Source organism: Takifugu rubripes, chromosome 21 (assembly GCF_901000725.2).
Source record: "Takifugu rubripes chromosome 21, fTakRub1.2, whole genome shotgun sequence".
NCBI classification, from domain to species: domain Eukaryota; kingdom Metazoa; phylum Chordata; class Actinopteri; order Tetraodontiformes; family Tetraodontidae; genus Takifugu; species Takifugu rubripes.
The window spans coordinates 8,173,077-8,195,990 of record NC_042305.1 but is presented as its reverse complement, the minus strand read 5'-3'; the positions used below and the strand labels follow the sequence as shown (position 1 = coordinate 8,195,990).

Sequence of the window (22,914 nt, the reverse complement as noted above, 5' to 3'; positions counted from 1 at the left end):
GGTTCTCTATTGGAAATCACTGACGTGACGTTTCCTCGAGGTTCCTGCCCATCAACGCCAGAAGCCCCGCAGAGCCTTTTCCCGGCTGTGAGGACACGTTCAACGGCAGACGAATGAACAGGACCAAGAGCACGGAGAATAGTGACTTTATGGCTTAAGTCATTTAAGCCGATAAATATGAGAAAAATGACATGAGTAAGAGTTCCCTTTAATGGACCATTTAAGAGCTTTAAAACTTGCTTTAAAAAATGTACCGATAATAAAATACAATATATATGAAAGGGTCAAAAAGCAGTTTTAGCACCAGTGTGTCCTTAATAAAAGCCCCTCGGGCCAGATTGCATGATGTAACAGCTGAGCCCTCCAGGCCACCGTATGTGCTCTAAAGATGAGCGTTAACACCAGCTGAAATTAGAGCATCGACCTCTATTGTACAGAAAGAACAGGTTAGGTTTGTCGGAGACACAACAGTTGTTGGCAATTTTGCTTCTGCTTGAACTTTTTTGTGTTATTTGGGTTCATTTGAGTCAAAGATTAAAACTATTTCTCCCCCCGACAACAGCAGTAAATTGTTATTTGAAGCTCGGCATTGCAATTTGTGAACATTTGGCAAATAAAAGCGGCCATAAATAATGTCATTTATGAGGAAACAGCTGGCTCTAATTACTCACTTAATTGGCTTTAGCTGATTGCTGATGGTTGGGGATTTATTTTCATGGACAACTGTTCCAAATTTGATCACCCTGCTCACAGAAGTGAGCAGGAACAGTTAAACATGGCTGAATATGTGCCCCCGCCCTCTTCGCAGCTTTCCCCGAATTGACTGCGAGTGGTGGTTTCAGACGGTGCAAACTGCCAGAGTTGATAAAGTCGTGAACGCGTTCTAAAAGGAGCACTCAAAGAAAACTTCAGAGTTCGCCGTGTGCAGTCAGGCAGGTCACTCATCAGGAGAGGAGAAAGGATGAGCTGAGACTGGGCAGAGACTGGGCAGAGACTGGGCTGAGACTGGGCTGAGACTGGGCTGAGACTGGGCAGAGACTGGGCAGAAACTGGGCAGAGACTGGGCAGAGACTGGGCTGAGACTGGGCAGAGACTGGGCAGAGAGTGGGCAGAGACTGGGCTGAGACTGGGCAGAGACTGGGCAGAGACTGGGCAGAGACTGGGCTGAGACTGGGCGGAGACTGGGCAGAAACTGGGCAGAGACTGGGCAGAGACTGGGCTGAGACTGGGCTGAGACTGGGCAGAGACTGGGCAGAGACTGGGCTGAGACTGGGCAGAGACTGGGCAGAGACTGGGCTGAGACTGGGCAGAGACTGGGCAGAGACTGGGCTGAGACTGGGCTGAGACTGGGCAGAGACTGGGCAGAGACTGGGCAGAGACTGGGCTGAGACTGGGCAGAGACTGGGCAGAAACTGGGCAGAGACTGGGCTGAGACTGGGCAGAGACTGGGCAGAGACTGGGCTGAGACTGGGCAGAGAATGGGCAGAGACTGGGCAGAGACTGGGCAAACGATGGCTCCTCCAAGCCAAACGTATACATTGCTCCATCTTGAGATATCATCAACACTTACAGGTGACACTTTACCTGAATGTTTCAGCTAATGAGCCGTTAATGCAGGCAGCAGCCTTGTTTTGTGTTATCAGTCTTGCGCGTGGCTTCACCCACACCAGCAGGTTTTTAATTGCATCTCTTGTCTCGCACTTTTGTCAACCTTTATCCAGGTTCAGTAGCTTCTGTATCTGACTTATTCCGTCTCAAATGTTTCAGTCTTTCTGCCTGCATTTCCTTCTGCAAACACAGCTACTCTCCCATGGTGAGGAGGATTAAAACATGAAATGATGAGCAGACAGTAACGAGGTCTAACAGCAGAAGTAGGTTTTGTCTTCAGCGGGAGATACAAACACTGGATAAGAACAGGGACTGAACACCTGCTACTCTTTTTTGGCTTATGATGGGTTGTTTTTTTGAAAGCATCCTGTGTAAAAGAGGACTCTACATTATTTCCACTGCATGGCCTACATTCACATCAAATCCGATGGTTGTGATGATTTCCACATACTATCCACTGTTTTATAAGAGGGAACTTTCCAGAAAGTTCCGTTATCACATCCATCTTTGCACTTGCCATTTATGCATCTAATGATGAATATTTTTCACAGTTATGGTCCGGGTAATAGCTCAGATTGTGTTTAATGTGGGTCTAAACCTAAAGGCACCCTTCTCTTTGGGCACCAGACTTTATGGCTCAATGCACCCTTTTAATACAGAGGCAGTGATTAATAATGCTGCTGCTGGCACACACACACACACACACACACACACACCCACACACACACACACACACACACACACACACACAAACACACACACTCACAGGGGCAGAAGGGGAGCGTGTCTGTGTGTGTGTGTGTTTCACTCAAGAGACAAGAATAAAACCATTGGTCACTTTAGAAGAAATAAATAAATAAAGGAATAACAAAGTACGGTACTCTTCATGGATGTAAGGCTTTTGCAGCAGCTTCGTCCCAGAGCACTTAAAAACTAATGGATAATAGTCGTGAAAGCAGCCCTGAGGGGACACCAGTAAAAGCAGCCCAGTTCTTTTTAGTAAAGGTGGGCTTCATTCACTTCCCTTTGTTCAAAGAAAGAAAAAAGCTAGTCCAACATGACAGCTCCATTCTTTGTCTGGTGTGTCACTAATGTTGATGAATTGGACTCCATTCCCTGCGGTACCGGTACCACTGGCACCACTGATAGTAATCTTCAGACAATTACTCTGATGTTAGAACTTGGTCTCTGGTGTCCAGCCGTGACTGGGGAGGTAGAGATCCAGCTGAAGGTGAGGGAATCATTAACATCAATGACATCATGTTCAAAAACGTTTTCCCTCTCTCCTCATTCAGAACCCCAGCCATGATCGGCTGCTCCTTTGTGGTTGATCGGGAATACTTTGGCCAGATCGGTCTTCTGGACCCCGGCATGGAGGTGTACGGTGGCGAAAACATTGAACTGGGCATGCGGGTAAGACGGCTCATTATTCTCGTTATCTTTAAAAAAAAAAAAAAAACTGTTGAAAACCCATAAATGTAACTACATTCTGCGCTCAATTCTAAGTCTTCTAATTGCAAATTCAATATCGGGGTGTATATTTTAAAATGGTGATTTCTAAAAAATTGCGTTCACATTTTTAAACAGTTTTCCCCCCTACGCTTTCCACGGGAAGGCTGTAGTCGCCCCCAGGGGCAGCAACAGGAGCTTCGATTAAAGTGAGTTTCTCAGATGAGAGCAGGGAGGGGAAAAAAACAGAGAGAACCTTAATGCAAATCTACATCCGATCCAAAGACTTTAAAGCCCCCTTACGCGAAACGTAAATCTCTTTTGCTGCTGCTTTCAGTTGAATTTAACGCTCGGAGTGAGCGAAGGGCCCGCCGAAGAATTGCTTTCAATTCAGAAAATGTTTCTCTCCAGCTGAGTGGAACCATTCTGAATCTGAACGCGTTCCTTTAGCTCTCTGGAATGAGATAGGCTTGACAGATTCCACTCCTGCATTTAAAGGCTGCCCTGCATGCATTTTTTAAATCTCCAGGTGGCTCTTGCGACACCTCTGAAGTGTCGGCCACTTTGAAAAATCGGTCAAAGCGAAGCCGGAGATTCGACACAGATGCTAGCAGCTGATGGCGTCCGTCTCTGACTCCTCAGCGCTCCTCCTTCCAGCTGCAACTATATTTATATTTGCTATTAGAATGGCACAATGATTTACTGTAGCTGCTCATATCTTCATCTAATGTTGCCAAACAGCTGGCGGCAGCCTCAAAGGTTACCTGCTGTTCTCCCATTTATCTGACTGGGGTTGGAGGGAGATCCTAATTCAGCGACAGTTGGAACGACTCTGCTAAAGTGTGTCGTGATGTACCTGTGAACTTTGCTTGACTCACAAGCGCTCGGTCCCCTTGGTCTCCTTTTCTCTGAATACGCACTAAGGGGTCTTGATTCATGGAGTGAAGACGATGCTCCTCTCTCTGCCAACATAATTACTGCTCCTCCTGGTTGACGTGTCTGTGTGGACACGAAACGCATGAGAAGAGAAGAGGGGCCCATTCGGCGATGTGCATCTTTGAATAGGTCTGAACTGAACAAGCGGCTTCTGCCATTCATATTGTGTCTCTGCTAATGAAATAGAGACGGGCTTCCGGTGAGTGGACGGCAATTACTCCGCAAAGCTGCAGAGGCTCAGGCGGCTCATTGTATCGCCGGCTGAGGAGTCGCCGTTTGGGAGAGGCTTGATTGGCATGAACATGTTTAACAATTAGCCCGGGCTGCTCGCAATCGCCGAGGCTGCCCAGCGTCGGCTGACTGCAGGAGGCTGATGACGGGCGGGAGTTCACCCGGGAAGGTCTTGTCATTTTTAGAATTTACGCCGATTGTTCGGCTTCTGTTGCTCAGAAACAAAAGAGCGCTGGGATCCGGAAGTGGTCTTTTCTCAAGCAGCACAGCCGCTAGATTGTGCAGCACAAAACACCGCATGGGGTCTTGTTTCCATGAATGAGATGGGGAAAAATGATAAAGGAGCGGCAGAGAACATAAATCACAGATGCTATCCAAGTTCTGCCTTCGCTTTGTTGTGTGATTGAAAAAGCTGCAGACACAAAGATATCAGCTGGAAGAAGAGGGAGCGATACATGCTTTTCTCCCGTTAGAGATGGGCCTCCTCTTCACTTTTGGAGTCCATGTCTGAGCTGCCAGGAGGCTCCTTTTGCAATGACAGGGAAAATGTTATGGACAGAAATGGGGGAATCCGCCAGAAGCGTCGATATCGGTTTGTGTTACTTGTCCTTCAGAACCACCAGTGATAAAACATCTCTGAGGAGCCCCTTAAAGTTCTACTGCAAAAAGACGAGCAGACAGAACCATTTCCGGATGTGACATCTAAGACAAAAAGCGAGATTTTGTTCCAAATGTGTTCTGACAGTTCCGTGGTTTCAGTATTTCCCATCGAGGAGGTCTAAAAAGGGTCATTTCCGTTATATTGAAGGTTTTTAAGATCCTCCATAAACTCTTCTTACATCCGACAGGTGGAATAAAACCATTTCAGCGCAACTTCCACGATTCCTAAATGTCACTGGGACGTAAAAAGTCACGATCCATTTGTGTTTTTTCCCCATAACAGCACGAAAGCTGCCTCATTTTCATAATAATCCAATCATCTGCAGCTTCCAAGCTGCTGTGATCTCACAGGGTGGTCCGTCTATTTCACTGACATTTTATTAAACTCACCAGGAATTCCCTCCATAGAGTAATGAACATATATTTTTTTTTAATTCTTTGAAGTTTTCTCTTGGTGACTGCCTGGGCTGGTCCTGGAGGCGTCTGGTCATAATCTGAGGAGAACGGAGATAATTAAAGTGTGGCAGGACCACCAGCTAGAACAGAGCGGGCCGTAATTACATTCAGTCCCTCCTGCATCCTGAGAAAACTTATTACACTCTGACATTTAATACAGCTCCATGGCCGCTTTGATGATGTTATCATCAGTTTATGTATTTCATATTTAACAGGACACACAGTATCATGAATAACTCACACATTCATCACTGAAAGGAATCAAAGTCCTTTTCATATATTAAATTGAGCGCCCGCTTGACCATTTAGGAATCATTCAAAAGGGTTCGTTTCATGTAATTAAACTCTGAGTCATCATCATAAAACTGCTTGTGATTGTGTGGCATCTTTCACCGCCCCCGGCTACCGTGTCTGTGGGTCCATTTTTCCCTCAGACAGTAACTTTTATGCGACAGAGAAGAAACAACCCTGACAGCTTTGTTTGTACCCTGGCAGCAGTACAACAGGTGCAGGTTGAAAGCGGGTGGGTAGAAACAGTCAGATGTTGCTCCGAGTGCATTCGGAGAACATCTGGCCCTCTGATACAGAGAACAGAACACACACACACCATTAACCTGACACGCCACCTGCATTTGTAGACACGAGTGGATTTAAATACATGTAAATGCAGTTAGAGTTACACTTCAGGTGCTAATAGTGTGACTATTGCAGGTGACTATTCCTGTCTTCTCCTGTGATGGGTTGTGTAAGAACTTGGCTGCTTGCGGGACCCACACTAACTCTAAATCCATGTCCGCGCTCAGATTGAGGAACATTTAACGCTCTGCCAGGTGAAAGGGTTTCTTTTTTTTGCCAAAGACAGAGCAGGCACACCGAACTGGCAGCCAAGGAAATGAAACATAAATGAGGAGAAAGGAATGACTGGTCCATCACTTGCTTTATTCACCTCATATTTTCTAAATTCAGCGCTCGTCTTTTTATTTTTAGTTTTATTTTGCTATGAGTCATTTTCAAAAACACACGCCGATATTTGATCTTTTGTCTCTCTCCTGCTTTCTGTTTGAAGACACTAAATCTCAATGCTTACAGGCTGATAAGTGTTATAAGAAGATGCATCCTGATAAGCTCTCCCCACATGCACGATTCATCACAAAATGAAGCTGGCGCGCCCGTGACGCCCGCCGGCTGCGTCCAGGCGGGGGCTCACCTTGATAAAGGGCAGGGATGTCGTTACGAGGAGGCGCTAGGGCTCTGCCATCTGCAGACGCCGCCCAATCTGGCAGCCCCGAGCTTGACCACGCGTCCGGCTGCAGACGACAGGCGCGGCGAGCATATGCGAGCCCCACCCAACAAACCGAGTCGCTCCGGAGATGAGAGCGTCCCTGAGAGATCGGGATATGTCACTTTATCAGGCCTTTCATAAGGAGGAAAGTTATCAGGGTCCGCAGGTGATGGTAACATCTGCCGTTTGGTCCCTAACTAGCTCATACACCACTCATGTAGACACGAACAAATGATTATATTATGCTTTTCAAAAGAGTGTAATAAATAAACAACCTATTGTTGTGACTTCCTTTGCATGGCTTGATCTGGAAAATGTCCAAGGCTAAACTAGCCTTATTTAAAAAACCCATTTCTTCAAATCTCCGGTGCATCACGGATTAATTCCCTCATTCTGTGCAGCTGCAGCATGGGAGGAACCATCTTGTCACCATCAATACAGCCCCCACGCAGGTAATGATGCCATTGGAGATCGATCGGCCATTTGTCTTTTTCAATGGCAGCGTTATTCAGTGGCTGAATCAATTGCTTCGGTCTTAATGGACTTGCATTTACTTACTCCACGGCTCATTACTGTACCTTCCAGCTAGCATCTGCCTCAGTGCTGGGAAAAGATTCAGGTTGAAGAATCCTGCATGCAAAGTGGATGTTTAAGGGGAATTACAGCAGCTACTGGGGGACTTACTGGTGACATATGGGGAAGTGGAGCAGCGCTGCTTGTACTGTATGGACCTTTGCACATGATTCCGTTGTCGCTATGAAACATGTTCATGATTTGCATTTCTTCTCTGCATAAATCATCCAAGGCTTTGTCTTGCTTGAGATCCTGCAGATCCTGGCTTCATTTTACCCCAACAGATTGTGTGTTAGGAAAGCGTGCTTAATGTGTAACAATGATATCTAGCACGTACTCCGCAGCCTTCCAATAGCTTTGGAAAGATGACAGGGCGCCCTCAAAGATGTGCAGCTTTAGGGCCAAAGAGATAACTAATTAGACAGGCCTCGTCTGCCTGCTCAGTGTCCACATGAAGCTGAAACTTCAACAATCTCTGTTGAGTGGCTGCTCATACTCCCACCTTAATTTCAGCAACCGTCTGAAAAGGTAATTAAGATTACTGCAGATGGATTTTGGATTTCACGTCCTCACGCAATTCAGAGGAAGCATCAGAAGCTGTCTCTGCGGACACTATCATCACCAGGACGTACAATAAGACTTAACAAGCTCATTATTATCTGAGCATTAGCTAATCTGCTCACGTAACTGTCTCTGTTGGATATCTCAGAGGCTGAAAACTTGGAATGATCCGACAGGACCACCCTGTTTGAAGAGCGCCAGCAAACTTCGCTTTGGCTGCACCAGCAGATTTGACAGAACGTATCAAAGACAAAGGTCGGCAACTGGAATGGAATTAGCTTTTGAAAGTGTGCTTAAAAGAGCCCAGCGTGTCTCCCCGTCGCTCCATCCCTTTTCTGGGGGTGTGAGGAAGAAAAGGCATGAAATGAGGCGATGGTCCACGGGGATTGGCTGTCTCTTCCACAGATGCGCACACAGTTTCTCAGTGGAATAGTGGAGACTTCAGTTCTCAGAGCTTTGAAACATCAGTGAGCGTTTTCGCAGGAGAGGAAGGCAAACACGGCGCCGCTTCTATCTTCATTTGAGATACGAACTGCCGGGAATATGACAACAGAAAGTCATCAACAGGTGCTGACTTAGTTAATAAATGTAAAAAACATTTTTAATGTATGTTCAAACAATGAGAGCCAAATATGTCAAGGTTGAGGTCCTTTTACTGTGTGGATTAGCATTTTGGCCGCATTTTAACAACAGGATTATTTTGTATTCAAGCCAATTTAATGTCACTGTGCACCAGAGTCCTGCCAGTGATGTATTTCCTCCTCTGTTGGTGGAGTCCAGAAGGTCGTAAATAAGTAATTAGCACCCAGGTAACTCATAAACGCTTTGCTGATATGTTTCACATTCAGTTGCTTCATGGCGCGCCACAGTGTGATACTCCCAACTTTCCACTCTGGAAAAGGGAAACTGATCTTTTTATGCCTGTTGAATAAATGTTGTCATGGTGTTCAGAATCTTCTTTACTATTTCAGCATGCTTGAAAACGTAGCTAGAAATTGGTTTTTTTATCAGTATTCCTCAGTGCACGTGCATACAGCAGCAACGTGTGCTAACAGTAACACAAAAGGTTCTATTTGGAGAGCAGGTCTTTGTTAATGTGAGGTTCTCTCATTTTTGGGAAGGAGAAGTTTGTGTTCTGTAGCGTTTTAATCCCTTGGTGGATTAATCAGCAACCTTTTCAAAGGATGATAAAGAGCTGTTTCAAAATGGGTGAGATGATCTTAAAGATGTTATGCAGCTCGTTCCTCATGTGCGAAGCTTGCAGATGGAACATTTTGTGATGAAAAACCAAGTCCAGCACGCATAATTCATTATCGATGAATGCAGCAGCGACTGCAGGATGTCGAACTTCTATTAGCAGAATACAGATTTGGTTCAGGACAGACTCACAAAGCACCACAGCTAAAAAGAAAGGCAAAAAAGAAACTTTTTCAAAGAAGTTTAATTCCCAATGTTCTCCAGATGTGCAGTAAAAGCACAGCCGTAATTATCTTCTTATGGAACAAATGACAGGAGAAATTAATGTGTTTTACGGTGATTTCAACGGAACCGTCAGGTAGATTGACAGCCAATTAAAAACCCTCATGAACTGGAGAGGCTACAACATCTCCTGACATTGTGATATGACAAATTAAGGCTTTGTTCGTTTGTTATAAAGTTTGAGCAGCTCTCAGCGTTCCTCTGACAGACGGGGGAAATGTTCAGGTCAATTTGTTCCTGTTCTTCAAAGGAGTAAGCCTCTTCGGCTACTTGAAAAAGGCTAATGAGATTGCGTTCATAAGTGTCGGACAACTGAAAATTGAAAAATCCTCGATTTGAAGAAATGGAATTCATGCAGAAATCCTTCAATCGGTGCTGCTGCTGCAGAGGTGGAAGGCTGTATCTCAGTAACCTGAACTGTGTGTTTTGCTTCTATTTAAAAAGCATTTTATTCACAGCGACGAGCAAACTAAAACTGCCTCTTCGGTTCTGAATTAGACCTTATCTTAAAAACAGTCTCGTTCTTTTTTAAGTTGTGCAGAAGCTGAACTCTGGCCTACTGCGGGATGCACGGAGCTGCTTATCCGAGCAGATCTGCAGCTTCTGTTTTGTTGCCGCCTGATAATTTTCCTCGCTGTCTGTCAAATGTGTCGGCTGTAGCGAGACCAGGCCTTGCATTAAGTCTGCATGATCTCAGCGCTGCCTTTGATCGTCGCTATCTGCCTTTAAAGCTGCTCACCAACTGCTTCTCCTCTGCCCTACTTTCCTTCTTTTTTTACCGGCAACTGAGAAGAAACCTGATGTGTAATATCGTCCTCACAGTCCAGTAGGTTCTGGAAGCTGAGGTGAAGAGCTCTGTTTTTTAGCAGTTATCTAAGGGTCTAGCTTGTGGCTGTGGTGCATTCACTAATCAAGTGTTCAATAATCCATTCTATAATGCAGCATTGCCGATGCTGCTTCTGACCAATGGAAAGCCCAACCTCTGTTCATTCTGCAGGATCACGAGCCCCCGCCTGCTACACCGCCCTCATTTATCGGCCACGTGCTGCATCGGTCCTCATAGACGCCTGTTTACCACAGTTAATGGGCCTTATGCTTTAAATGGCTGATGAATTCTGCGGAACCTGCCATGCTAACGGTCCGGCTGCAATTAACCAACTTTGTGTGCAGACAATGAAATTAACATTACTATCACATCAAAGCTGTGAAGAGCTCCCTCTTAATGATTCGGACCTGCACTTTAAAGAAGTGGTCAGTGGAGGATAGATAATGATCTTTGTGAATGTGTGTGCGGGGGAGGGGTGGGTGTGTATAATATAAGTGTTAAAATTTTATTATTTTGTATTTTATGGTCATTTTTATGGGAATTCCTCATAAAGAAAAGGGGCTTGATCGCATGCTAATTTATTTAAATAACCAAATATTTCAGTATTAAGAGTTGTTTGCTTAAATTATTCCAACAGGCATTTTAACCCTGCCATTCACAAAAGCACCTTTCATCACAAAAATAGCTTATTTTAAGTGCTTTCCATGAAAATATCCCACATTGGCTGTGGCTGCACAGGCTGCTGATGGTGACACAGTCTGCAGAGACAAACCTCTTCATAAAAGTATGGTGCATCAAAGCCGTCAGATCTTGTCAAAGGTTGATAGTAATTTAAACATTTTGCATGTATTTGGGCGCCTCGGGGCATCCCTGAGGTTGTGACTCAGGCTCCCTCACTTCTACCTTCTTTCCACATTGCACAAATATAAAAGTCAGCTGCATCATTTGGTTTGACATAGTTTTATTAGCATATGATTTATTGCACCACACGTTGTGACGTATAATTAAAGTAATTGTGCGAGATGTCACAACAGTCACAGAGGGCTATTATGACACGTCTCAGTAGGTAATGAAAACTGCTGAGAAAATGATATATGAATATTTTTGGCTCTATTTCTTTTTTGTTAGTGATTTAAATAAAATATCTATGTGTGTGTGTGTGTCTGTAACTTGCTATGTAGTTTATCCAGATGTTCCATAAACTCTCAACCTTATATTTTCTGAGCCTAAGATTGAATGTTAGCGTCTTGGGCCACTTTGATCCAGTCCGTGACTGATGGAGGAGCTTTTGTCCACCGCCTCCTTGTGATTGCTTTCTTACTAGCCGCTCAAAGAACGTCATACATGTATTTATTCTCAGACCCCTTTTGCAATGGCTGTCTCAGCCCCCAGATATAAAGCCTCAAACCCTGTGGGGAGCACTATTCTCGTGAGTTTTTCCATTGTCTGACCCAGAACATGAGTTGCCTTGTTATTACCACGGTACCTCTAGCAAGATGTGCTTTGAGAAAACCTTTCAGCTGGAAAGTTTGTATGTATTTTTCTCAACTAAATGCTCTCCAGGAAAGAGATGATGTGCTTTTGCATTGTTGAAAAAAATGTTTTTTGTCATTAATCTTTGATTTGTATCCACTGCTGGGGTCTGACCTGTAAATGATCTTCAGTAAACCTGAATGGGATTGTCTAGTCTGCTTTTCTACATAATGGCTAAATTGCAAAAATCTCTTAAAAAAAACACCCTGATTAATTTAACAAAGGCAGATTTTAAGCTCTGGGATTTGACTCAGTGTTAATAACACACTGACCTCATAGGGGTCAGTGTGTGTTATTAACCCTTTGTCAGCCCACTGTTTAAACCTTGAGAGAGTGAAGGGACCTGGACGGGTGTCTCAGGTAACTCAAGGTGTCATCTGCAAACATGGCAAATCTTCTCCCTGAGACAATCTGATGCCACTTTTCTTCCCATTCTTGTTAGGGTTGGGTTTTTACAGGACCTGAAAGCAGGGAAGAATGCAGTGATAAAAAGTCCAAAAATAGGTTTTATTTAACAATCGCAAACTGGCCTGCAGGGAAGCATTAGTTCAATCTTCCAGGGCACACAGAGAGCTCCAGCGCACAGCCAACACAGGAGTCGGGTTCTGCACGTTCACTAGTCCAGCAGGAGGGTATGGAGAGCTCAAACATGCAGGAAAGCCACCAAAACACTCCAACACTGATAGCTAGGCGCTTCGTCCTTAAATGGGTGGCCTGATGGAGATTGCCAACAGGTGCGCCTGCCTACAGTGCCAGCTGTTGCCAATTGACTCCTCCACGCCCCCTGCAGGAAAAACCAAACACAACCCAGAACCCTGGACCCCAACTGTTTTGTCTCATCCACTGACTGTGAGGCTCGATAAAGATGGCAAATTAGAGTGGAGGGATCTGGCAGCCCTGTCGACATCCCCTTTCTGATATAAAAGATTTGCTCAACCTCCATCAATCCATATTATTCCAGATGGTTTGTGATACTTGTTTTGGTACTTAATTATGCGTAATGTTTCGCCTGTGTTTGGCATTGCTTAAAAACCTGTTGGATCCAACTGTGTAATATCCGGGTGTATCATTTCTGGACATTTTGCTTGAATTGATGTGACAGAGACTGAGATTTCATCATCCTGCTTTAAAACATTAAATGGACGGAACAATCAGTCTCATTTTTTCCCCATCTTTTGATATCAAAGCAATGATCACATCCCACCAGAATGGAGGCATCCGTCTTTTCTCCATTGAATGTTCTCAGTAATAGTGGAGATAGAATGTAGCTAAATGGTTTATACCATTCCAATGTAAACCCATCAGAGCCTGGAGATTTATTTAGTTGTCTGGCGATCGCCTTTTTTCAGTTCCTCCAAAGTCACCCTGGCTCTTAAAACTGCTCTGTTCTTCCTGTTGGGAGATTAAGTGAAGCAAGTAGGGATTCGGATCATTTGTTCTCCTTGTGAAGCTTCTGGGAATATAGATTCATATAACACTGATAAAAACAAGTCTGAACTTCCTGGAAGTCCTGTTTCCCTCGTTTGGTTATTTGGCCTCTAATTTCTTCATTTGTGTGTCAGGTTTTTAGCTGCTTTGCTACCAACTTCGCAATATCACTTTTTCAAAAATGTTAGGCTTTTGTCTAATTTTTAATGTCCCATTTTTCAAAAAATAATTTCTAATTGGGTATCTTTTGGTGTATTGTCTTTCTAGTTTTCCTAGCTCTTTTCCAGATTATCCCATACCTGAGCCTCTTTTGTAGAGCTAATTTTCCAATATGTTTCCCTCTTTCTTTCCATTAAATGTAAGTTAAGCCTTTAGTTGATTGCATTTTTGTTTTTTCTTATATTTAAATCTGGTCTATGGGCTTCACTGTACATAAAAAAATAATCAATCCTAGACCATCATTTGTGCAATGAGGAGCAACAAGCACAATCTCTGGCTGCTGGATTGAGCTCTCCAGGTCACAGATGCCCATCACCTTTCTTACCTTTTTATCTACGGTGGTCCTGACACATCCCACTGTTGGTTCAGTCTCTTGGAGAAGTATTATATCTACCTTGACTTTTTTCATTTTGCCAAGAGTTTTACATCTTTTAACCAGGTTAACGACGTCCTTCACGCTGTAAGAAGCCATCTGAGCCATACTTTAAAGATCACATGACATCCGTTTTCCACTCAAACTCTGAAAAATTCATGATTCCAATTATTGGTTCTTTTTCTACACCTTTTGTGCAGCCACGGCACGTGTTTTATATATGTTTTAATCCCGCCCGTAGAACGGAACAAAATCCTTATTACTGGAGAAATGTTGCATATCCGGTGACACATGAGGAATCCTGATGTGATTTAAAAGGCCTGTTTTCTGCGGTCATGGTGGCTATTAGCTTTGTGACCTTCTGGAGGCGGTTGAGAAAATATTGATCTTCAATTTGCTTTTCAGTGCTGGGCATTCTGCTAACTGCAATTACACATACACACATTTTCCATTATCCATGAGTGGTGTTCAGACATACAGTATTCAAAAGCACCCCCCCCCCCACACACACACACACACACACACTGGGTATTGATTTAGAGCGAGGACCCTGCTAAGAAAGCAAAGAAAGACAGCTCTGTGCAGAGCTTGTTACTGCACAATAGGTGATGGGTAAAATGTGCAAGGACCTCAGACTCACCGTTAAACTGGCATGGCTCTTCCATATTTACACCCAATCCATGGGGGTTATTTGCAGAAGGCCACAGGAAAGCAGGGAAAGGCTACAATTGAGTTTTCAGGCAGAGGTTCTTTGTTTAGCGGTGCTGAAGACTATTCAGTCAGTGGAGGTGTTTAAGCTGGGGTCATCTCCATGGAAATACAGCACTGATACAGGTCCAAGAAACATAATACAGGATCAGGGGGGTGCCTTTATTTAGATGACAGCAAACACAACCTTTAGTACAACCTTGAGCATTGTGACTTCCACTCGTGTTTAAACAGGAAGACGTGATGAATATGGTGATTCTCAGCCTCCGCGGCCACGAACGTCAATGAAGTGATATGTTCAATGATCTCTAAGTTAATAAACTTTTCAGGGAAAGGAAATCAATCCTTTAATGCACACAAAGCTGCCATACAGATTCTTAGGGAAAAAAGTAAAACAGAAGTCATGCTTAATGCTCTTACCAATGAAAATATGAATGTCTGGACAAAGATTAGAATTTCTGGTATAAACCAAATGATCTGAGAGAGAAAAATCCAACTTTTGAACAACCTCGACTCCAATCACGAGTATAACAAATATGCCCCAAAGCAGGCAGAGCTGTAGATTTAAAGAAACCGGGCTGAATGAACATGGTCAGGTCAACATGATTCAGCCAAGATCTGGATTCAACTGAACAAACCAGACTCCTTTACAGCACTGATCTCCTCTAACGTCACGCAGGAGGTGCATTGTTCTGGGTTCAGAGAGGAGTTAATGGATCCGAGCAGCTGTTGCACATTGTGCTGATCGTCATTGAAAGCTCGCAGGGGGTCGAGTTTCTGCAGCCCATACATCTGGGGAGACATTTCCACATGCTGTGGACCACGACTGTGTAACTCCTGGGCCACGTTCCCACAGCATGACACAGATTAGCAGCTATTGTTTCTGGAGGACTGATTTTTCCATTTATTTTATTGCACAATAAGAAATTAAACAGGCCTATTTTGCACCATTTGTCACATCAGCTCATGTTTAAAAAAATGAATCTATCTGCTGCAATTGCATCTTTAAATAGGTAACATTGTGTAATGATGTCAGTTTTCTTCCTGTATGAAGCTGCATTAATGACAGAAAAAGTCATGAATAAATTAAATTAGAGAGTAACTTACATATTTCTATTGTTCCTTTTCATTTTGCATTTTTGAGTAGCTTGTTTGTGAATATGACCAAAGAAAAAGCCCAACAGCACGTAAATGAAAGTGTTTGACCTTGTTCTTTTAGTCAGTCAGTTTTAATAACTACAGTGTTTTCAAACCTGGTATCTAATAAATGAGAATTTGAATGGATTTATTTTCTCCAAATGTCCATCATTTGATAAAATATCTAAGTAGACAGAGGAGAAAAGCATTTTTCTCCAAGTTTTATGTTTCCAGTAATCGCTGTCCTGCCAGAGGATAACAATTAAGCTGAATTTATGGAACAAATTGCTTTAAGTCTGGGAGTTTCTGCAGAAATCACAAGTGATGACATAACAAAGACTCCAGACAGAACTGTGAAGCCAACATGGACATGGCTTCTTAGTACTGGTCTTATTAACCTTGGTCTGCTGTGTCACTGGTGCCTCAAAGAAAATAATGGCTGTTATGCATTTGTCATGAGTTGCTATGCTGTCTGGGTGCTGGAGTTGACTTGATTTTATTTTTTCCCCTTGATTGAGTGCAGAACATTTGGTTTTGGACTTTGATCGATTTACAAGCTCATTTGCAATCATTTTGAGATACTGCATTGATTTATGTTTATACTGAAATCTAACAATACAAGAGGAAGAACAGTAAAATACGGTACTTTGAATTAAACTTTCACAGCTGATCCTGTTTAATGGCCCAAAATCTTTCTGTTGGGTTTATCAAAACGGTTCTTGTGCCTCTTCTCGTTGCTGTGCAGGTATGGCAGTGCGGCGGCAGTATGGAAGTCCTCCCGTGTGCTAGAGTGGCTCACATCGAGCGCACCAAGAAGCCCTACAACAATGACATAGATTACTATGCCAAGCGCAATGCCCTGCGAGCCGCCGAGGTCTGGATGGATGAATACAAATCCCATGTCTACATGGCCTGGAACATTCCCATGAACGTAAGGTTTATTCTCCAGCTTTAATCACTCTCTCCCCGCTACCCTCAGGATTTCCTTCTCCCACCTCCTACTTGCAGACCTGCAACCTTGGGCCCTCCAGACACACCAGTCAACACAAATTCAATATTCAGATTTCAGCCCACTTGACCTTCACAATTGCTGCCGAGCGAAGGCTCAGCAGAGGCGGAGTGTTTTCAAACACGGACGCGAAAGAGATGAGCTTCCTGTCTAATCAGTTTATTTTCATACACATCACTTTGGCTTAATTGCATTCAGGGGGGCTTTTGAGATGATAAACAGCTACTTTCATTAATAGAGTTTAATACTGAGACCTGATTGCCTCTTCACTCATGCAGGATGAGATGATTGTCAGTGAAGGACTTCCAAAACATCACACTGCTGCTCAGCCTCACACGGCTGATCTGCTACTGAGTCTGCAGTTTGCACACTCCTCATAGAGAAGTGCAAGAAGGAAGTGCCAACTGGGGAAATATGTTTTCTGCATGCAGCACCGAGGTCATGTAGGAGGGAGAGGACTTTGAGAAAGGAGCCCATCACGCTGCAGTGTAATTACAAATACAATGGTGTGGCATGCTATTACCTCAGCTGTCCTGAGGTGCACGGTTATTTTATCCACAGTTTAAGACTATAAAACCACCACACTCTATTTGTCTCTCACCCCCCCAAACCTGCACAATCTCAGATTCTTGTTATTGTCTGAGGCGCCAACTGTGCCCGCAATGACTTTGATGGGAGAGGCTGTATGATTCACCCCTTTAGCCAGCCTCCAAAAATCAAAACACATCTCAGAGAAGACCAGCTCAGAGAAATTCAAAGTGTGTTTGTTATTGTTGTTGCTTCATCTGAACAAAAAACAGAAGTTGCCAGATGAATGCACAACCATTTCCTTATTATGAAAGAGAGGAAGGAAAACCGATTATTCTGATATGGGTTTGCATGTGTGCGTCAGGATTAGGCCATATTAGACATTCTGAGGTTGGTCTGCAGACGGGGGCCACAAGGGCTCATCATTAATCAGCTGATTAGAATTTACTCAACGCTGATCACAGTTAATAAGAGAACACTGAGGTTCCCATATGGCAGGTGCATCCATCTACCTCTTGACACACTGCTAAAGGTGTTCTTTAGCATCCCGGGCTCACAGCCGGCTGAAGCGCATCTTGGCTGAGACTTTTATTTTCTTTGTTGTGCGCCTTTGTTGACAGAACCCTGGGGTGGATTTCGGAGATGTCTCGGAGCGCTTAGCCTTGAGGAAAAGGCTGCAGTGTCGGAGTTTCCGCTGGTACCTTGAACACGTTTATCCAGAAATGCGGGTCTACAACAACACCATCACGTACGGGGAGGTGAGAAATGCATTCCTTCGTTTCTTTTCCCTGTAATTATAGCACATTGTGGTGGAAAGAAAGCTGAGAGAGATCTATGTAGGAGTCAGAATTTGTAAATTCTAACTGAATCCACAATGAGATGTATGACAGGCTCAGGATTAGGATTAATACTGATGGATTAGATGCTTTTTCCTCACAATGACTTTAAATGAAACACTTAATTAGTTTCTCAGACCATGCTGATTGTTTTGGGATTGGGTGCGTCCGTGACACAGTCAGCAAAGGAAACAGAATTATGAGAGGATGAAGAATTAAACAGTTGCTATTTGGCGGTTTGCTCAGCACATATTTTGATTCTAACAATGGAAAATGAACGTTGGAAGACATCTGAATTGAAGTCTGGATTGAAGCGATGTGATTTTACCACTGGCATTGTTTCCGCCGCCGCCTGTTTTGACTCTGGTCCCCAGCTAATGGATTCTTCAGAGAAGCAGCCACTTAAGTGGCACTATTTCAGATCTGTCCACGAGAATTGTGTTGCCACGCAGCTGTTACCTCGGAAGTGAGGCTCATCTGTCATCGAGCATCAGTGCAGAGCCTGGCCGTGCCAAGCGGGTCAGCCGAGTGGAACCCTTCCTGACAACAGCCCATGATAGATATGTCACAACCTGGAAATGAAGCCCTGCACATTCGAATCACACACAGCTGAGGATGGAGCACAATGCACCCCTCCATCTGGAGCCCTGCAGGGAGATACATGACCGGAGCTGGTGATGTGCTATCCTGACCACAGCGGCAGCATAAGAGGATGTCAGTAGTCGGCATAAAAGTGTATTAGAACAGGAAAATAAAACTAATGTCAGAGTCCCAGAGGGTAAGATGAAGGTCCAGCAGCTGGAAAGTGGTAAAGCTGACTAAACCATTTATATGTAAAGAATCATCAATTATGTGATCCATTCATTGAAAAATAAATGTCTTCTTTTTCACAGGTGAGAAACAGCAAGGCTAGTGGCTACTGCCTGGACCAGGGTGCCGAAGATGATGACAAAGCCATTCTGTACCCCTGCCACGGCATGTCGTCCCAGGTTCGAACCAAATATGTCTGTGCTGACTCAGGCCCTTAGCACATTAGGCAAATGTACACGTATAGATTTACCAGTTAACAAGTGAAGATTGTGGTGTAATTGCTGTCTGTTTTAGGGCCCATTAGTAACAATGCTACAGAGTGAAATACAGCCACTTAACTGCCTCTAATTTAACAGAACCACAGATCTCCACATGCACAGTTAAAGAGTTTTAACTTTAAATCTACATTTAGAGGCAAATTACTTTACACACACATTTCCTTTTGAAGCTGGCTGCAATATTTATCAAACTATGCATTTTAATATACTATAAAACTTAGTCCGATATCATTGTGGTTACATCACCTCACCATAATATAAATTGCAACCAGCCAACACTAGTTGAACCAAGACAGCCACTTCTGGGTAAAAGCTCCCTTAAATGAATATGCAGATGCTGCCGTAGAATAGAACACATGTGCTCAGCATGATAATTTGCTTGAATGGATATCAGGACAAATGCCTCCTGGTTGGTGTCTCTCATCCTGTTGTGTGCTGCAGGACAATGATTAACCTAAAGCCATGCAAATGCTACTCATGCATATGAGATTTCCAACCTGTCCGGACCACCTTTGGTGATGTGCTTATTTTCTGTCATGAGAAGAATTGTTAAAAGGTGGAGGGCAGCTCATCTTGTTTACTACGGTGGAGGCTTGCAGGGGTCTTTATTGTAAAGCTTTACTGGCTCTGATCCATGGGGGGGAAAGCCCACAAATGGAGATGAATTTTATGTCCAGCTATCATTCAATTTTTGTGATGAGTATTGTGATTCTGAGGAGGCTGAATCTAATTACGTGGGACATTGTGATTTCATATTCCTTTCTATAAACGTTGCTCTTTTACTTCTGAGCACGTGGCTGGACAGAAATAGTTCTATTACAGTTGTGCTGAATCATCCCTCTGTCTGCTGGCTCTCAGCAGATATCTAGAGACTCCAAAAATTGCACCACTGTTCTTTATCGCACTCACCGACTAGTCCCTTGAAGTAAATGTTGCATTAGTTTCTTTCCGATAAGAAACATTTTGTTGTATTTAAACAGTGAATAGACACCAATTTGCAGCACAAAACATGCAACAATCTTGCTCTTGTTGACCTACAGCACTCTGAAGCCATATAAAACTCACTTGAAGTAGACACAAAATCCAGATTTTCTCATTAGAGGATTCCCAGTTCTACATTTGGCTCTACACAAGGCTGATTAAACCTTATGCACACCAGTTGGAAGCTTAACTTTTAGTTCCCATGTTAAAACACTCTGCAACCTCTTCAAAATATCTGCAGCATTTACTCACTGACATCCTCGAGGCTAACTGCATGAACAATGCACAACTGAGCAATATTACGTGTTACCTGCACACTATTACGGCTCTGCATGAAGAGGTCACAGAAGTTGACCAACGGCAGGAAGTGCAGTGGAGCATCTCAATATTGCTGCGTGAGATGCAGGTTAATTAGCCTGCCACAATATTTTCTTGCATTAATTATTTTACAATCCAATTTCAAAATGTATTACTGGAGATTATACAGAGGTTCCCTCGTGCCAATCACAGCTTATTCCATGCATAAATCAGTTTTGACCTTATAGGAAAACAACATTTTTAGAAAAATTCTTAATCCGTTTCCACTAATAATGACCTTTGGGATGACAAGTGATGGAAATATGCTGAAGTTTTTGAGATATAAAATAGATTCCCCAAAGCTGACTACCAAGGTTTTGATTTAGAGTTCTCACAAATCAGATCTGGTCGTTTATTCCCCTCAAGGCCATGTGTGGCATCTTATCTTTAAGCTCAATCACTGCCATTAATAATAAAAAATACCTCACCTGTAGTCTTATATAAGAGACACATATCACCTGTAATGTGCAGGATTAAACACTGCAGGATCACTTTGGTTTGGGGGAATGTCACAGGATTGATAAATTGTATTTGTTGCTTTCTTTATTAGAATCAAAGTTTCCTGAAAATAACTGGATTCCCTTAGGTTCTACTGTTTTGTTGCCAAAACACATGTCTAGACTTTGATTTCCACTTAAGCTGTATGTATTTATTGATGCTCCGTTCGCCGTGACAGTAAATCACTGCTACACATGGTTATCTCTGTATTGCAGCTCGCCCGCTATTCCACCGAGGGGCTACTCCAGCTCGGACCCCTGGGGTCGACCACCTTCCTGCCTGACACAAAATGCCTTGTTGATGACGGTAGAGGACGAACTCCCCGGCTCAAAAAATGCGAGGCTGTTTCGAGGATTTCCCAGAGGCTTTGGGATTTTACACAGGTAACAAGAAACCTCACCTCTGAAGTTTCCAAATGAATGCTTGTACCTGGTTACTATTAATCCAATGTCCACGTGTAATTACTCTCTGACATTGATACAACATCGGATAAGCTCTGCTGTACAGCAATCACACGATCAAAAGTGATTATTGACCCAGATTCAGGCTCACTGCCGCTGCCTTGAATTTCACTGTTGAGATTGCAGACATTAATCGCAAAGAACGAACTTCCTGCGACCATTAGCCAATGACAAACCGCTCACCCAGAGGCTGCCCGGAGGCTGCATTTATTGTTGCGGTGGATTTTAACCACAAAAACTTCAGGACAGTGCTTCCCAAATTCCACCAACATGTTTCTTATAATACAAGAGGGAGCAAAACCCTGGACCATGTTTACACAAACATGGTTGGTGCCCATACCCCTCCCCCACATAGGACAATCATACCACCTTTCTTTGTTCCTCACCCACAAGTATTCACTGCTCATCAACCATGTCAGGCCATCAGTGAAGCTCACCCATTGATATTGACAATTTCACCTCCTCTGTTCTGGACCACATCACCACCACAATAAACATCACAACCATGAAGCAGATCACCACGTACTACAATCGGATGCCATGGATGAACAAGGAGGTGCGTCTCCTGCTGAGGGCGCGTAACATTGCCTTCAGATCAGGTGACACACAGGCCTACAGCACAGCCAGGGCTAACCTGAGGAGGGGCATCAAAAAGGCCAAGCACACCTATAAATGCAAGAGAGCATCACTTTTCCAACCCCAGGCGTATGTGGCAAGGCATCCAGGCGCTTACAGACTACAACCCCAACAACTTCACATCCACAGCAATGGACACCACCTTCCTGAATGAGCTGAATGAGCTTCACAGCAACAGCCTTCAGGACCCCACTGTCAGCAGATCACCAACCCTTTAAACTCTCCTCTAAGGCCACAGCCATTGTTCCAGTACCAAAACATTCCAGGCCAACGTGCCTCAACGACTACCACCCGGTAGCACTCACCTCCATTATGAAGTGCTTTAAGCGGCTGGTCCTGGCACACCTGAAGGACTGCCTCCCATCCACACTTGACAAACACCAGTTTGCCTACTGCAGCAACAGGAGCATATATGATGCCGTTTCCACAGCACTGCACTCTGTGCTCACACACCTGGACAACACAAACACATATGCACGATTGCTGTGGACTTCAGGAAGATGAGAGGAGGCACACTTGATCCCATCCACATCATGGCCGTCGAGCATGTCCCCAGCTTCAAGTTCCTGGGGACCCGCATCTTGGAGGACCTGCCCTGGACCACAAATACCTCCAGCCTGATCAAGAAATCTCACCAGCGCCTCTTCTTCCTGTGGACACTAACGAAGAACCACCTGTCTTCACCCGTCCTGGTGAACTTTTGTCACTGCGATAGAAAGCATCTTAACAGTGACAGTCTGGTATGGAAGCTGTAGTATCGCTGAGTGTAAGGCTCTGCAGCGGGTGGCAAAAGCTTCCCATCGCATCACAGGGACCCCACTTCCAGCCATCGAGGATGTCCAGAAGAAGTGCTGCCTGCATTGAGCACGCAGCATCCGTAAGGACTCCTCTCACCCCGCCCATAGTCTGTTCTCCCTCCCGCCCTCATGTAGGCACTTCAGAACCCTCAGGACAAGGACCAGTAGACTGAGGCACGTCTTCTTCCCCAGAGCTGTGTCCTTGCTGAATTCCAGATGACCCCCTATACACCACTTCACATCTCACTGTACTACATTTACACA

At 44.1% G+C, this 22,914-nt stretch overlaps 1 protein-coding gene across 1 annotated transcript in view; it reads left to right on the top strand.

The window, feature by feature from the left end:
- The window catches only part of galnt9 (polypeptide N-acetylgalactosaminyltransferase 9), a 53,374-nt gene that overhangs the window by 29,135 nt on the left and 1,325 nt on the right, over positions 1-22,914 (top strand). The window contains exons 6-10 of the mRNA XM_003974548.2: positions 2,904-3,021; positions 16,205-16,390; positions 17,617-17,754; positions 18,726-18,821; positions 20,972-21,139. Of these exons, the coding sequence (XP_003974597.1) occupies positions 2,904-3,021; positions 16,205-16,390; positions 17,617-17,754; positions 18,726-18,821; positions 20,972-21,139 (706 nt within the window). The remainder of the gene's footprint in view (positions 1-2,903; positions 3,022-16,204; positions 16,391-17,616; positions 17,755-18,725; positions 18,822-20,971; positions 21,140-22,914) is intronic.